Here is a 14239-nt window from a genome sequence, read left to right on the forward strand (position 1 = left end):
AAATGAAGATGACAACAGCTTGGTGCTACCCGTTATTCCTTTATTTACTCTAAAATAATAACCAGCGATAATACGAAATTAAACTGGCCCAGTGTTTAATTATGTAATTAAAAAATGCAAATTGTAGTATTTTATTTTTTACAAATTGCAATATTTATCTACAGCGCGCCTTTAGCGACACGTCAACAGATCTTAAGCAAGGCGATTGGATGGTTTTTACTGCAATGCATCTTGGGAGTCGTAGTAAATGTATCTTTCAACTCACGGTCCTGCAGCGAAGTTTTCGACTGGACACGAGGCAGATCCTAGCTAAGTAAGTTGTGATAAACTGTGGGTAATTTGCATGTTCACTGAAATATTAATTTCAGTGATATTAAACTGATATTAAACTTGAAATGTTTTCACAGAGCAGTCTGTGTACCAAGAGAACTACTTCTGCAAAAGTTTATTTAAATTTTTTAGTGATGTATTCTCATGTGTAAGACACTTGCTTGGCCACCCAGCTAATGTTAGTACTGCTCTATTTTAGCAATGTATCTTTTCTGTAATCAATTCAGGGTTTTTTTTTAACCCTATTCACGTAATTAACTCAATATTAACGACTTTAATCTCGTAATTGATTTTTTTCTAAATATGGTGTAATACTGCCTCGTAATATAAGTTATTTCTTTGGTCATAAATTATTTTTGTAATCGTTTCACCAAAACAGACCTGAAATAATCCCTACATGTTCCATTTTCATTTGCAGAAATGACAAAGCCAAAAACCAAACCATGCCCTTCCTGTCAGGCCCCAAACACCTGCAACAGGAAGACATGCAGTGGATGCCTGGGCAGCCTGAACCTAAAGGAGGGATTGAAAAAAAAAAACAAGAACAGTTTAAAAACAGTAACTGGGCTGCCTCTGTTTTAAAAAACAGAAATGCGAGCAGGGTGGTTAATTCAGCCCAGTTGTCAGTAAGTTTAAAAGTTCTGATCTAATAAGTGGTTGGTCTGGTAGACAATTCTTTATTAATCACAGTTGTCAATGTTTTCTTGTATATCATGAAGTAAGAAACTAACAAGACATGTATATACACATAAAATATTAATTTATAAAAGAGCATAAATAAAAAAGTTATTCACATCAGAATAACATCATCACACTAAAGACATCCAACTAGAAAAAACTTGTTAAAAACTATTTTTATTCAAGCTACTTCTGATTTTTAATTTAATCGGCTATTAACTGAGAGACAAAACATTTCAAGATGGATTTTATCATACATTTACAGGTTTGGTCACCATAAATACTTTTTAACTATCGACAACAATAAAACAACAAAGATGTGAAACTTAAAGGTTTGTTATACATCAATTTGCTTACATGAAAGACTGGCTGCATGTTTTTCTTTGTTGTTCTTGCAGGTTTCAAAGCTACATGCCCTGGGCTACCAACCAATTCTGTTTCTTGGACAGTTTGACCGTAAGGGCCGTATAGTAGGGGACGTGATCACTCAGATCGAACCAGCGGAAGGTGCTGCACGTGACATCCTCATGAAGATGAGGAAGCTTTATGAACACCTTCTGAGAAGTAAGATATGCTTTGTCCATTATCTGTAACCAGGTGTCCTTATCAGGTAGCCTATCCTAGCTGTCTTTGGGTGATACTCATGGTACACCCTAGATAAGAAGGCAGATCATCACGGGGTACATAGAGACAAACAAGATGGTGAGGATGAGGATAGTTAACAGTCACCAGCTATTCTGTTCTACTCTACTCTATTCTGTTCTATTCTATTATTCAGCCAAGGTTCAGACCAGTAACCTTCTTGCTGTGAGGTGACAGCTGCCCTACGTGTCCTGTTGCTAACATGAAAATAGTGTTATATCTGCCTTATTACCTCCCCATGTGTCGGTCACATCACCAAAGCTAGCCATACTGAACCTCTGGTGTTACCCACCTGAACAATTTTGTATGTGTGTGTGTATAGTATGGTCTTTCACACTCATGTATATACAAATGTAATTTTAAAAATCTTCACAAAAACCAGACCTGATAATTCTCTTCGAGACTTTCTAGTATAACAAATGTTATATAATGTTACCAATATGAACACCAAGATTCTTAAATAACTTATATACTTCTTAAGAGGTTACCTGATTACCTCCCTGAGGTAGTTAGCATCACCATTGTACAAAACTCCTAAGTCACAGTACTAGCTTGAAGTGTCAAATGTTATTCACTACAAAGTCAGGAAAGTAGTGTCATCAGAGGAAAAAGTCATTATCTATCTGGATTTATAGTCACACTCATTAATTTTTTAATGTACAATGTAGAAAAGCACTACAGATGTCACACTACCCTAGAGGGCACTTGTACTGAATTATTTGGGTCAGTGAGTGTGCGAGATGACTTATTTGATGCCAATATTTACCAGTTGTATCTTTAGTAAAAACTTAACTGAAAACATGCAAATCACTACTTATTATGTGTTTATGTGTACTGTACATTTTTTCAACCCATTTTAATGAATGTTTAATATTTAAAATTTTTCAGAATTACAAGCTTCACCTCCTGCTAAAAGTTCTACACCAGCAGCTGGACCATCCTCTGCTGACAGTGTCGATGCTGGACCAGTCCCAGACCCAGAGGCTCTAAACGAGGAATTTATTCTTCATTTAGAGCCTGTACCAACATCTTCCCTCTGTCAGCCTCCTGCATCCTCCTCTTCATCTTTGCTTCCTCCTGCATCCTCCTCTCCATCTCTGCTTCCTCCTGCATCCTCCTCTCCATCTCTGCTTCCTCCTGCATATTCCTCTCTGTCTCTGCTTCCTCCTGCATCCTCCTCTCCATCTCTGCTTCCTCCTGCATCCTCCTCTCCATCTCTGCTTCCTCCTGCATATTCCTCTCCGTCTCTGCTTCCTCCTGCATCCTCCTCTCCATCTCTGCTTCCTCCTGCATCCTCCTCTCCATCTCTGCTTCCTCCTGCATCCTCCTCTCCATCTCTGCTTCCTCCTGCATCCTCCTCTCCATCTCTGCTTCCTCCTGCATCCTCCTCTCCATCTCTGCTTCCTCCTGCATATTCCTCTCTGTCTCTGCTTCCTCCTGCATCCTCCTCTCCATCTCTGCTTCCTCCTGCATCCTCCTCTCCATCTCTGCTTCCTCCTGCATCCTCCTCTCCATCTCTGCTTTCTCCTGCATCCTCCTCTCCATCTCTGCTTCCTCCTGCATCCTCCTCTCCATCTCTGCTTTCTCCTGCATCCTCCTCTCCATCTCCACATCCTGCATCTCCCTCAATTTCTACGGTGTACACCTCGGATGTCCCAAACAAAAAAAGGACAAGGAAAGGTTAGACGTTATGGTATTGTAAATGTACGAAACACATGACATGTTCGTTAAGTTTGTTAAGATTTCTTTTTCTTAATTTTTGCATTTTTTCCAGTTTTACAGAACTCATGTAAATATTTCATTTGTTATTTTTCAGAATGCCGAAAACACCGTACACAGAAGATTTTCAAATATGAAGAGATAGTAGACAGGAGAGTTGTAAATGTAAGTAATTTAGCCTGCTGTTGTGCAGATTTGTTTGCGTCTTTGGACTTCCCGGATTTGAACTGTGCCTGACTGAATATCCATAAGCTTTTGTATTTGATGAATCTACACTAATTCAGCCACTGAGTCAGGATTTCACTCCAAATAGGACATTAAATAAGAACAGACCACCTGATACGACCTGGTCATGCTGCCTTCCTGATGTTTACGTTCTTTAAAGTCCTCCTGACATCATGCTCAGAAGGAGTGATTGATGTGGAGGTGCTCCTTCCCATTCAGTAACATCTGCTTCAGTTAGTTTTTCTTGTGAGCCACAATGTAAGCAGTGTTGCTTTGCTGACATGCACTCGATGCTGGCAGTACAAGCATTGTAGTGGTTCTTATGTTTTTGTAAACTAATTGTATAATATATTGAGCCATTCAATAGTACACAAATGTTTATAAGCTCCTTTTTGTATGCAACTTGCATGTCTTTCTTAATTAATTGTTTGTTTATATCATGTTTTTCAGGAAAAAGAAGAAGTTAAAGTCAAGTGGAAGCCTTGCTCAACATGGTATGTAGTAACAACTTTGTTGGACGGGAACAGACATTCATATTGTTGATAAATAGTTATCAACTCAATTTGAATTCATGTATTTGGACTAAAGTAAATTGGGAGCTTTTAGCTATCGAGCTCCTCTTCTGTGAGGAGCTTGATAGCTGTCCACCTCCAAAGTCCATTATGAGTTTTGGAGGTGGACATGGTCAACACTTTTAAGAGTAGGCATAAGACTTTACTTCTTTATAGAGCTTATAGTTAGGGCTGGTTCAGCTCAGCCCTTAGTTATGCTGTAATAGGACCAGACTGCTGGGGGTTAGTGTCCCCCCCCTCTCTCTCTGTCTCTTTCAGGGTTATGCAGGCTCAGTATTGGTTGAAGATGCAGTCACGTCTCCTTTTACTGAAAACTCTCCCCCTCTCCCTCACCACCATCTGTAAACATACATGTCTCAGTAATGCAGTTCATGCATGTTACTAACTAAACTTCTTCCCTGGAGTTTCTGTGCTCTCTCATCCAGCAGGTTCCAATGGATCGTGGCTGCTGCTGTGGTCCTGCTTGACATCTACTACATATATTAATACTCTCTGACTTGATTTGATTAATTTATATTACAATGAAGGTGTATAAAGCATGACATGAATATAGAAGATATTTCATCCTAAAAAATTGTCATATGTCACAACCTAAATTGTCCTATTTTGTGTGTGGTTGTCGTTGTTGTTTATGTTTTTCTCCTGACAGTGGCAAAGTGTGGGATGACACATGGGAACCTGCGCAGTTTTACACACAGTAAACCAGGCACCACAGGTCGCAGAGATCGCACAGTTCACAGTTTGTAGTTCAGCATAAAAGTTCAAAATAAAATATTTACTATACATTTCAACCAGTGTCAGTCTCTGTTTCACTCTCTAATTGTGGCTTAAGTACCTAACATATTCATGAATCTGATCGATCAATAATATCTTCCCTGCACTCGACATCTCATAGTTTTACATATCAGCCAACATTATTGTCTACATCATCATAAATATAGAAGTGACTTGCTTATTATAACATATTACAAGGTAAAGTAATACTGCACTGCACGTATAGTAAGTAACACCTACTGTGTATGGGAGCCTAAAACAAAGTTAACTGCACCAGTACCAGCTTCAGAACATATTGTATATTATATGTTTCTACTTTTTTGTGATATGTCATGTTTAGATGCAGTGACAATTGCACATTTGGAGTTGTGGTCATATGTGGTCTTTATATACAGGGTATTAAAAAAAAAATGACATTTTTTGCTATTTTTCTTGTTTGTTTGCACAATATTATTGTGTACATATTACATATGTAACATTATTGTTAATATTATTATTAGATATCAAAGATACAATTTGAGGGTTTTCCTGTCATAATTTCAATAAAAATGCAATTACACACGTAAACAATAGGATCAAAATAAACTTTTAAAAAGTCTGTTGATCAAATGCTGATTTTCAAAACATTCTAGAGGAAAACAGAGATAAAATAATCTGAACAGTAACAGTGATTGTGGATGATGATGATGGAGGCTTCAATGGATTATTCTGTTTCAATCAATAGGTTTGTATCTATGACAATAATTTGATAAGTTTAACAGGTTGTTTTAGGCCTGGCAATACAGCAAATATTCACAAACTTTTGTTTTTGAAGAATGTTTATCTTTTTTGGGATGAAGCTATCTGGCAAAATGAGACAACCCTTTTAACCTAATCTTTATGTCTTTTTTGTGGCTATGATACTGGATTTTGGTTTGATGCATATGCAGGTTACAGCTGGGGAATGGCAGTATGTTGTGGATTGATTTGGCATGTTCAACCACTGTTACACCAAACTCTCTCACTTATAACATGATAAAGGCCTCTTACTCAGTGTCATGGATTTTCTATACTTTTGGGGACACAGGGCCAAAGTCTGAGGCAATAAGTCAGATCAAAGAAGGCAATGATTCTAAAATGGGAGTTTACTTATGTCATTATATATATCCAGGAATATGTGCCAGAGGATAGTTGTCATGAAATCAATATTAAATCAAAGTATTCCTTAATTACCACAGCTGACACGAGTTCTCCATAGCTGCCTGCTGTCTCAGGATCTGTCTCCAAAAAGGACCAGGGAGTGCTAACATGTTATGTTCTAAACTGATGAAGAAAATGCACATTAAACATAGTATAAACTTACTGAGTGAAGTAATGTCAAGAGGATTCCTTTAGCTCCTATTGGGTTGGTTCCTTGATCAATGCAATACAGAATCATTAATCTGGTTTTATGTAATGTCCTCAAAACATGTCAAAATGAGGCTCACTAGTCTGTGTGGCCTCCACATGCCTGTATGACCTCCCTACAACACCTGGGCATACTCCTGATGAAGTGGCAGATGCTCTCCTGATGGATCTCCTCCCAGACTCCAGGACTAAAGCATCTGCCCACTCCTGGACATTTTGTGGTGCAGTTGGTGGATGGAGCGAGACATAATGTCCCAGATGTCCTCAATTGGATTCAGTTCTGGGGAATGGGCGGGCCAGTCCACAGCATCAATGCCTTCGTCTTGCAGGAACTGCTGACACACTCCAGCCACATGAGGTCTAGGATTGTCTTGCATTAGGAGGAACCCGGGGCCAACCGCACCAGCATATGGTCTCACAAGGGGTCTGAGGATCTCATCTCAGTACCTAATGGCAGTCAGGCTACCTCTGCCGAACACATGGAGGGCTGTGCTGCTCCCCAAAGAAATGCCACCCCACACCAAAACTGACCCACTGCCAAACTCATGCTGGAGGATGTTGCAGGAAGCAGAAGGTTCTCCACGGCGTCTCCAGACTGTCACAAGTGCTCAGTGTGAACCTGCTTTCATCTGTGAGGAGCACAGGGCGCCAGTGGCAAAGTTGCCAATCTTTGTGTTGTCTGGCAAATGCCAAACATACGGCACTGTGTTGGGCTGTAAGCACAACCCCACCTGTGGACGTCGGGCCCTCATACCACCCTCATGGAGTCCATTTCTGACCGTTTGAGCGGACGTGCACATTTGTGGCCTGCTGGAGGTCATTTTGCACAGCTCTGGCCTTTCTTTCCTACCCCACAGTACCTTCCCTTACCATTTGTTTCCTACTCTTTTACTTCTTTTTTGATAACGGTTGTCTTTCTAGATAAGCAATTTCATTTGCTCTGGGGCGAGTCAATGGCTCGGGTGCATTCTGGGACTGTCAGTTCACCAGTGTGCTGGCATGCTTCTTAACAAACACACCACTACAGCAAACATCTCAGTTGTACTTGTTGATTTCTTCGACAAAACACTGAACAAAAAATTTACTTGTGAGTGTGCTGCCTGGTGCTTTTAAATTTTGTGATTATTTGAGCAGCCCAGAAAGCATCCCATAAATTAAATTATGTTATCGTATCTGAACATGTACACTAGTCATTAAATTAGATGGGAAATAATGATTCAGGGTAAACAACTGCACCAAGGAAATTCCATTTTTCTTCTCAAAATGTAAAATGTCTGTTGAAAAATCACATTGAACAGAGATGTGATTAACTTTTTATTTTACCAAACATAACATCAATGATGACACAATCAGTCTTCATCAGAAGTGCTCAAATCACTCTCAGTGGCATCGTCTGGAATGTCCTCCTCCTCCTCCGAGTCCATTTCCAGGAGTGGTTGGTGGCTGAGGATTCTCTTGTACATGTCCTTTACTTTGAGCATTTCAGCTTTCAGTTCACTTTGTTTTTTTAAAACCAGGCTACAGAGTCCCTTCTGTGCATCCTCCGACAAGCCAACAAAGGAGGCTGTAAAAAGAACAAAACAAATAAATATGAGAAAAGTAAAAAAAACAAACAACAAAAAAACATCACCTCATAAACACAATGAATTAGGATGCTGTAATTAAACATTTTTTTAAAAGGGAGAAGGCAGTGTTAGCTAGCAATCTAGATATAGGTAAAAGATCCAGTAAGACTTTAGCATCTGCTCTTATTTTCAATCGATTCATCAAAAAATTAATAAATAAATAAAGTGCTTACAGTCTGAGGAGATTGTCCCCAACACCACAGAACGCATTCGCAACACTGTCCAGTGATGCCGCATCTCCCTGCAAAGGATCATCTCCTCCTCTCTCAGGCGCCTCACAGCCATCACCTTCTCAAAGACCTTTCTCTTTGTCCGGAGGTCAGCAGCAGCTACAGTTTAACAACATCAGATGGGAAAACATAGCAGCATATTATGATTCAAGAACAAAACATTCAACTACTGCTCAGATACTGGGAGCTTGTTTAAAAAGGATATTTATAAATCAAGAGCTTACGTTCACTTGTGCTCTGCCAGGGCCAAATATCGGTCTGCATGAGGGCATCACTGGATACGATTTGCTTTGTTGGTTCTGCGAGCTTGTTGTAGTCGTCAACAGCAGCCGCCAAGCGTTTCTTCTCAACTAAGATGACCTTGCGAATTCTGTGTCGCCTCTTGTTGCTATCTGTAAATAATCATAAAAAATTCACACCTTCACATAATGTATATAGTTTCATTTTAATCTACACTCATCAATTTGTTTGCTAGAACAAATCACATCCAGCTTAAACAAACCTGGATCTGATTTGATTCTGTTTACAAAGTAGCTGCACAAGCTGTACAAACTGAGCATCAAACGGTCCGTTTCAAAGAAACTGGGACGTACCATTTTGTCTGTAAAGACTTTGTGTTCGCACTCTGATGATGACGACAAGCTCCTCTATTCGTGCCTGCAACGCTCCAAGGCTGCCATCAGTTTGATCACTTTCTAAGTGAGAGGAATATTAATCAGAATACAGGATGAGTAACAGTCACCAAACTACAGTGGACTCTGTAATCACTGACTTGATGACATTCATTATAAGACATCTGGAGCCTTCATGTGCTGCCATCTCATGATAATCATGAGATAACAAGTATGTTGGTGTTCAGGTTTATAAAACCAACTAGTACGACATCATTTCAACCCAGGTTCTATCCAATTTGATGAAACGCAACAACTCTGCCATAAATTTGCTTTTCCAAGGCTTATTTTTCATTGTTTGTTGACACTGTCAGAAAGATCTTAACTCTAAGTTCTTTAATGAGGCCATGGTGGGTCCTATTGTTATACATGAGTGCATTATATTGAGACTCACCTTCAGCCCATTTCTGCACATCGGCCACCCATTGCTGCAGTGTGTCGTCATCCACACCCAGCTCATTTCTGGTCGCATTCAGGCTCTCCACTTGTTCTCTAAGGATCCTTATGATCTAAGAATGCATTCATAAATGTCATTCATATTGACATTAAAAGAGTACTGGTGTTTTCCCCCCATTACCACACACATTAAAATGGGTGTTGAAAAAATGACCTTTAGATATCGCTGGCTCAAAGTGCGGCCCAGTTGTTCCACTTTCCTTTTGTTCCACCCCAAAGCCAGGAGGGTCAGCATGTCTGTTCGCCCTGCATTTCAGTTAGTATACAAATTAGAATTAATGAGCAGGAGACTGAGTGGAATCTCAGACACGGACACACACCTGCTTTAGACATGTACTTCGTTGTGATGGCCGCCCTAGACAGGAAACTGTTTACTTGTTCCACCTCTTCTCCAACTGTTGAACCGGCCCCATCCTGAAACGCACCTCCCCATTTGATCTATAGAAAGGAGGTCACAATACATGACTGCTGAATTCATTCAACCTTATAACAAAATGTCTCAAACTAATCCAAAACTACAAGCTGCAGTATACCTCGCATTTCCAAGTGTGAGCCTTTGCATGCATGACAGAGAGAAAAGGACGCATTGACAAGAGGTTCCTCAGCTCAGGGCACTGCTGAGCCACCTTGGTTAAATAGGGGAAATATTTACAGGCCACATCGGAGCAAAGGAACGTAATATGTCCTGGGATGCTAGCTGCCAACTTCCTCTGGAGAAAAAGGGGGTAAGCAAAGATCTCCCCTCGAAACATGTTCAATGCAGCTAAGAGGACTCCGTGGCGACAAACAGCTATTTCCATGCCCTCCTCATCCAACTTCCCAGTGGACTTTTTGGACGACTCCTTTGCTGCAGTCCAAGATGAAGATCCGCACAACCCTTTCCCCGGGACCTATACACTCAAAGATTTTAACATAAAAGACATGACATGATTAAGCCCTATCAGGGACAAACTTTTTAAAACAAACGCATAACAATTAGCTGAATTAGCCTCGAGTCACACAAGACCTCAGATCTCCCCAGGACAGCACTGATAACACAAAATAAAAATCATGTTGTTTTTTTTAAATACACATGGTGACAAAATTAAGTAAACATTAAGATAAAATAAAGTAAATAGTATTACGACAACACCAAGAGAAAAATAAAAAAAATATCGACCCATCCATATATGTCCACACACACACACACACACACACACACACACACACACACACACACACACACACACGTATATGATTACGGCATTAACGTCATTTTAACAAGATTAACGCTAACAGCACTAATATATATATGTGTATCTTACATGATTTGTGTGTCTCTGGATGTATTTCACAAACTCAGCAACTTCCTCATCTTTTTCAATGAAGACACCTTCAAAGTTCCCCTGCTCTGAAGTGCTGAACGAACACAGTGACAGTTGTTTGAAAAGAAACATTAAAATACATTTTTCTACAAATCCATATTTGACTTATGTACACAATGCATAACGTACCTTGCATTAGACTGAAAGCGATAAAGCTTGCGGTTTCCATCAACTGAGACGGCAAGCATGTCTGGAGTGCAGGCAGGGCAGCTAAAGCATGGCTCCTTGCACATCTTGTCCACCTCAAACTTTACAGCACTCCACTCCAAGAAACTTTTACTGAAGGCATCAGCTGATATTCGGCCATTCTTTTACATAGAGGACATACAACAGAATATTCAAGGACAGTCATCATAAACATTGATTTGCACAATTTCCTTAAACTTAGCAAATTTAGAAACTCACCCTTCCAAAATGGGCTGTTCGTTCATCCAGCATTTTGACAAATGCCTTAAGTGACATCCCTGGTGCAGCCTTCTTAATGTCATAGAAAGACTGAAAGACATCCATTGAAAACAGGGTGCAGAAATTTAAGGTGCCAGGCCAATATCCACTACCCAGGATGTCCTTAACTGAGGGGGACCACATTAGGCCACAGCTGGTGCAGCTCACCACTGGCAGTGCAAGGTTATAACGGCCTTTAGAAAGGATAAGGATAAATTCAGTCATGGCTCAAAGCATTCATTTTTTTCATGTTGTTTTCAAATCGGTCTGGTAAATCCAAATGACCTTTGACAGGTGCCCACATATACTGCGGGCCGAGGGTAATTAAAACCAAGATAGCAATGCACAATTTGCAATAAAACCTCCAAACACATCTATTGTGTATGTAGTGTGTGACAAAAGGGCAACTTACCATTTATGGTTACAAGAGCCACAATTGCGCCGGGTGAAACCTCAACGTTACCTGCTGGGCAGTCACACACATGGTCTGGCCTTTGCACAGGCAACAGCCGAACTAACATTAAAACACACAATATATATAAAAAGAATTAGAAATTAACTGATACACAATAAATATACAATAACAGCACCCACTCATACTCATACATAGCAAGAAATGCATAAGACTTAAAAACTGTACCTATTGGCTTGTGAAACTCTGATGAAGGCTGCAAAAACCCTCCTGTTACTGCCTCTCTGTTGTGCAGGACAAAGCGTGTGTGAACTGCAATATCACAGTCAGCACAAAGGAATGGAAGAGGCAGGCAGTCCAGACACCTCACAACTACTTGTTTGCCACACTGACACACACGGTGTGACTGTGGATCCAGAGTAGCTAACATATTGTCTATAAGACAAGGCCTGGCCTCTTTCCACTTTTGCGAGGACACCATATTTCTGATCGCCCAGTGAGTAGCAGCTGACTCAGACGACGTCTCACAAGTCATGGCTGCGTCCTCTTCTCCATCCTCCAACAACTGAAGGAGCTCCTGACGAAGCACCTCAGTTCCATACACTAACAGAAAAAAAATAAAGAAAGGAAGAAACTCTGAAAAACACTCTAGGCAGTATGTTTCTTAGGACTGCACAAAAGCCCTGCATAACTCAACTATAACAACAAATATAAAAGTAAACAGAAATCACAATATATACAAGAAGGTAAAGTACCTTTTGTTGGGTTGACACTGGCAACATAACTAGGTTCTTCACGTGGACATTGATGCTGCTCTCTGGACACTGGGGGGGGGGGGGGGGGGGGAATGAAGAATATTTACTTACTGAAATTCTTTGGTGAAAACAAGTTGTGAGATAAAATCAATGGTTGTGTGAACACTGACCACGTGGCATGCAACTAGTACTTCGACTGGTTGATGGTCTTTGAGGAATAAAAGCTCCCTGTCTGTCACGTTTTTTCCAGCGCACTGGTCTTGGCTGAGGTTCACTCTGTGCATCATTCTACGCAATTAACAAGGAAAAAAGGGAACACCTAAAATACAGTCTATGATTAAAGCAAAGATTATAAAACATGTTAAGTTAACCAACTTAATTTGACATAAACTTAAAAAAAAAATTCAAATAACATAACGTTTACTCCGTACAAAATATTAGACAAGCGTGTTCCCTCTTTAACAACTGTTTCCACTAAAAATGTTACCTGCATATCTTGAAGGAGTTCGTCAGCAGCCTGAAGCTCTTCCTCCAGCTCGGGATCCTCTGAATCACTCATTTTCAAGCTAAAGAGGAAAGAGATTTTTGCAGAACTCAGTGACATAAACACATAACTAACGCAATTCAAATGATTTTCAGTCTTGGCGCTCCGGTTAATGTTAGCAATTAACGTTAGCATCATCAGTTTGTAAAGAGCTAGCAGAACTCTTAGCGCAAAAACTGCTTTACGCACCATGTGAGGGTATTTTGCAGCACACAAGTCCTTTAACGTTTGTAATAGATTTAATCCATCATCGTTGGATTAAATGGCTAATGCTGCAGTAGACACGTGTAGTCGTTACCTAGCAAGCATGCTGACGGTAGCTGTAGCCATTTTTAAATACATTACACCGTTTCCGAGATCAGTCACCTCTGTTTGTTTGAAGCTTTTATGAAAAAACAAACTTTGAAACACACATCAAGGTATTACTTTAAATATATGTATTTTTTACATACCTGCATTAGAATCAATCAGTTCCGCCTCATTTTCTTATTCTTATAAATGGGTCTCTCCGTTCTCCCATCAGCCTTTGCTTACACAGGTTGCGTCTGATTGGCTGGAGCCGAGCGCGTCCAAAACTACAGGAGTGGTGAATGAATCTATAAATGTGTTTTACGTGTGAAATGAAAATAATAAACCTAACAAAGGATTATGTACCTTAAATCTGCGCACTTTCAGATCGTGAATCAGTTTGGAAAACACTGTGTGATGGCCACAACATGAAGCGATTTTATTGTTGAATTATCAGTGATACTTTCGTGTTTTTGTTGAGAAATGTTAACGATGTCATTAAAAGAAAGCATTAAATTAGGGAGAAAAACCCGTTCGCGGAGAGGGTCCCCGGTTCTCCAGTTAGATTGTGCTTCACAGCGTCATGTTTCGCCGTGACGGGGTTATTATTGGAGTAAATGGATGGCTGGAGCCTCTGCTCGAAGCGTCTCTGATCGCCGCGAGCGGGTTCATATTGGAATGAATTGACAACCCACAGCGTCACATAAAAACGTGGAAGGGTACCTTAGGCGTCAGCATGAGAAGTTAAGGGACGTGACAAATCGTCATTATTTTACGCGTCGGGAGTGAGAACGGGTTGCCTGGAGGGTGGGTGAGACTGCAGCTCACTCACAGTCCCTGATGGATACAAAATAAAATATAATAATCTGAAGGTTGGATCTGAGATGAGGCAAACAGAAGACCAGTCTAAAACTAGGCACAAACCTGTTCAGAGAAAAAGCAATATCTAAACCAATTAGGTGCATAGAGGCACTTAACCTGCTTGAAAACCTGTCATTTATCCTAGATAAATATTACTGAGATACAGAGCACATCTATAATAACAACTAATAAGCCAAACCCTGTAAGATAAGACTAAACCTGCAGGATTATGAAGCTGAATTAAATGTGTGGACACCGCTAAG

At 40.2% G+C, this 14239-nt stretch overlaps 2 protein-coding genes across 4 annotated transcripts; one reads left to right on the forward strand and one right to left on the reverse strand.

Moving 5' to 3' along the window:
- Nucleotides 1–894: 894 nt before the first annotated feature.
- On the forward strand, nucleotides 895–4957 carry LOC146701480 (uncharacterized). The gene is made up of 6 exons (XM_085467799.1): nucleotides 895–956; nucleotides 1407–1572; nucleotides 2539–3330; nucleotides 3467–3534; nucleotides 4045–4088; nucleotides 4816–4957. Exons 2-6 carry the CDS (start codon nucleotides 1536–1538, stop codon nucleotides 4865–4867), a joined length of 993 nt encoding a protein of 330 aa, XP_085323925.1. The 5' UTR covers nucleotides 895–956; nucleotides 1407–1535; the 3' UTR covers nucleotides 4868–4957.
- A 2670-nt stretch (nucleotides 4958–7627) lies between these two features.
- Nucleotides 7628–13395, reverse strand: LOC146701481 (uncharacterized). 3 transcript variants are annotated; one of them, XM_085467848.1, is made up of 16 exons: nucleotides 13280–13394; nucleotides 12771–12849; nucleotides 12454–12571; nucleotides 12284–12352; nucleotides 11529–12131; nucleotides 11078–11310; nucleotides 10802–10980; nucleotides 10613–10706; nucleotides 9842–10198; nucleotides 9629–9746; nucleotides 9463–9554; nucleotides 9247–9361; nucleotides 8775–8876; nucleotides 8406–8573; nucleotides 8125–8280; nucleotides 7628–7890 (listed from the first exon to the last, which is right to left on the reverse strand). In XM_085467848.1, the coding sequence occupies exons 5-16, from the start codon at nucleotides 11635–11637 to the stop codon at nucleotides 7676–7678; spliced, it is 1938 nt and encodes a 645-aa protein (XP_085323974.1). In that variant the 5' UTR covers nucleotides 11638–12131; nucleotides 12284–12352; nucleotides 12454–12571; nucleotides 12771–12849; nucleotides 13280–13394; the 3' UTR covers nucleotides 7628–7675. The 3 variants fall into 3 exon arrangements, with proteins under 3 accessions (XP_085323974.1, XP_085323973.1, XP_085323972.1); XM_085467847.1 differs by having other exon boundaries at nucleotides 12771–13395; XM_085467846.1 differs by lacking the exons at nucleotides 12771–12849; nucleotides 13280–13394 and having other exon boundaries at nucleotides 12454–12630.
- Between the last annotated feature and the right edge of the window lie 844 nt (nucleotides 13396–14239).

The sequence above is a fragment of the Copadichromis virginalis genome, linkage group LG9, assembly GCF_057382275.1.
Source record: "Copadichromis virginalis isolate Kocher_CV1m ecotype Utaka linkage group LG9, C_Virginalis_male_GT1.1, whole genome shotgun sequence".
NCBI classification, from domain to species: domain Eukaryota; kingdom Metazoa; phylum Chordata; class Actinopteri; order Cichliformes; family Cichlidae; genus Copadichromis; species Copadichromis virginalis.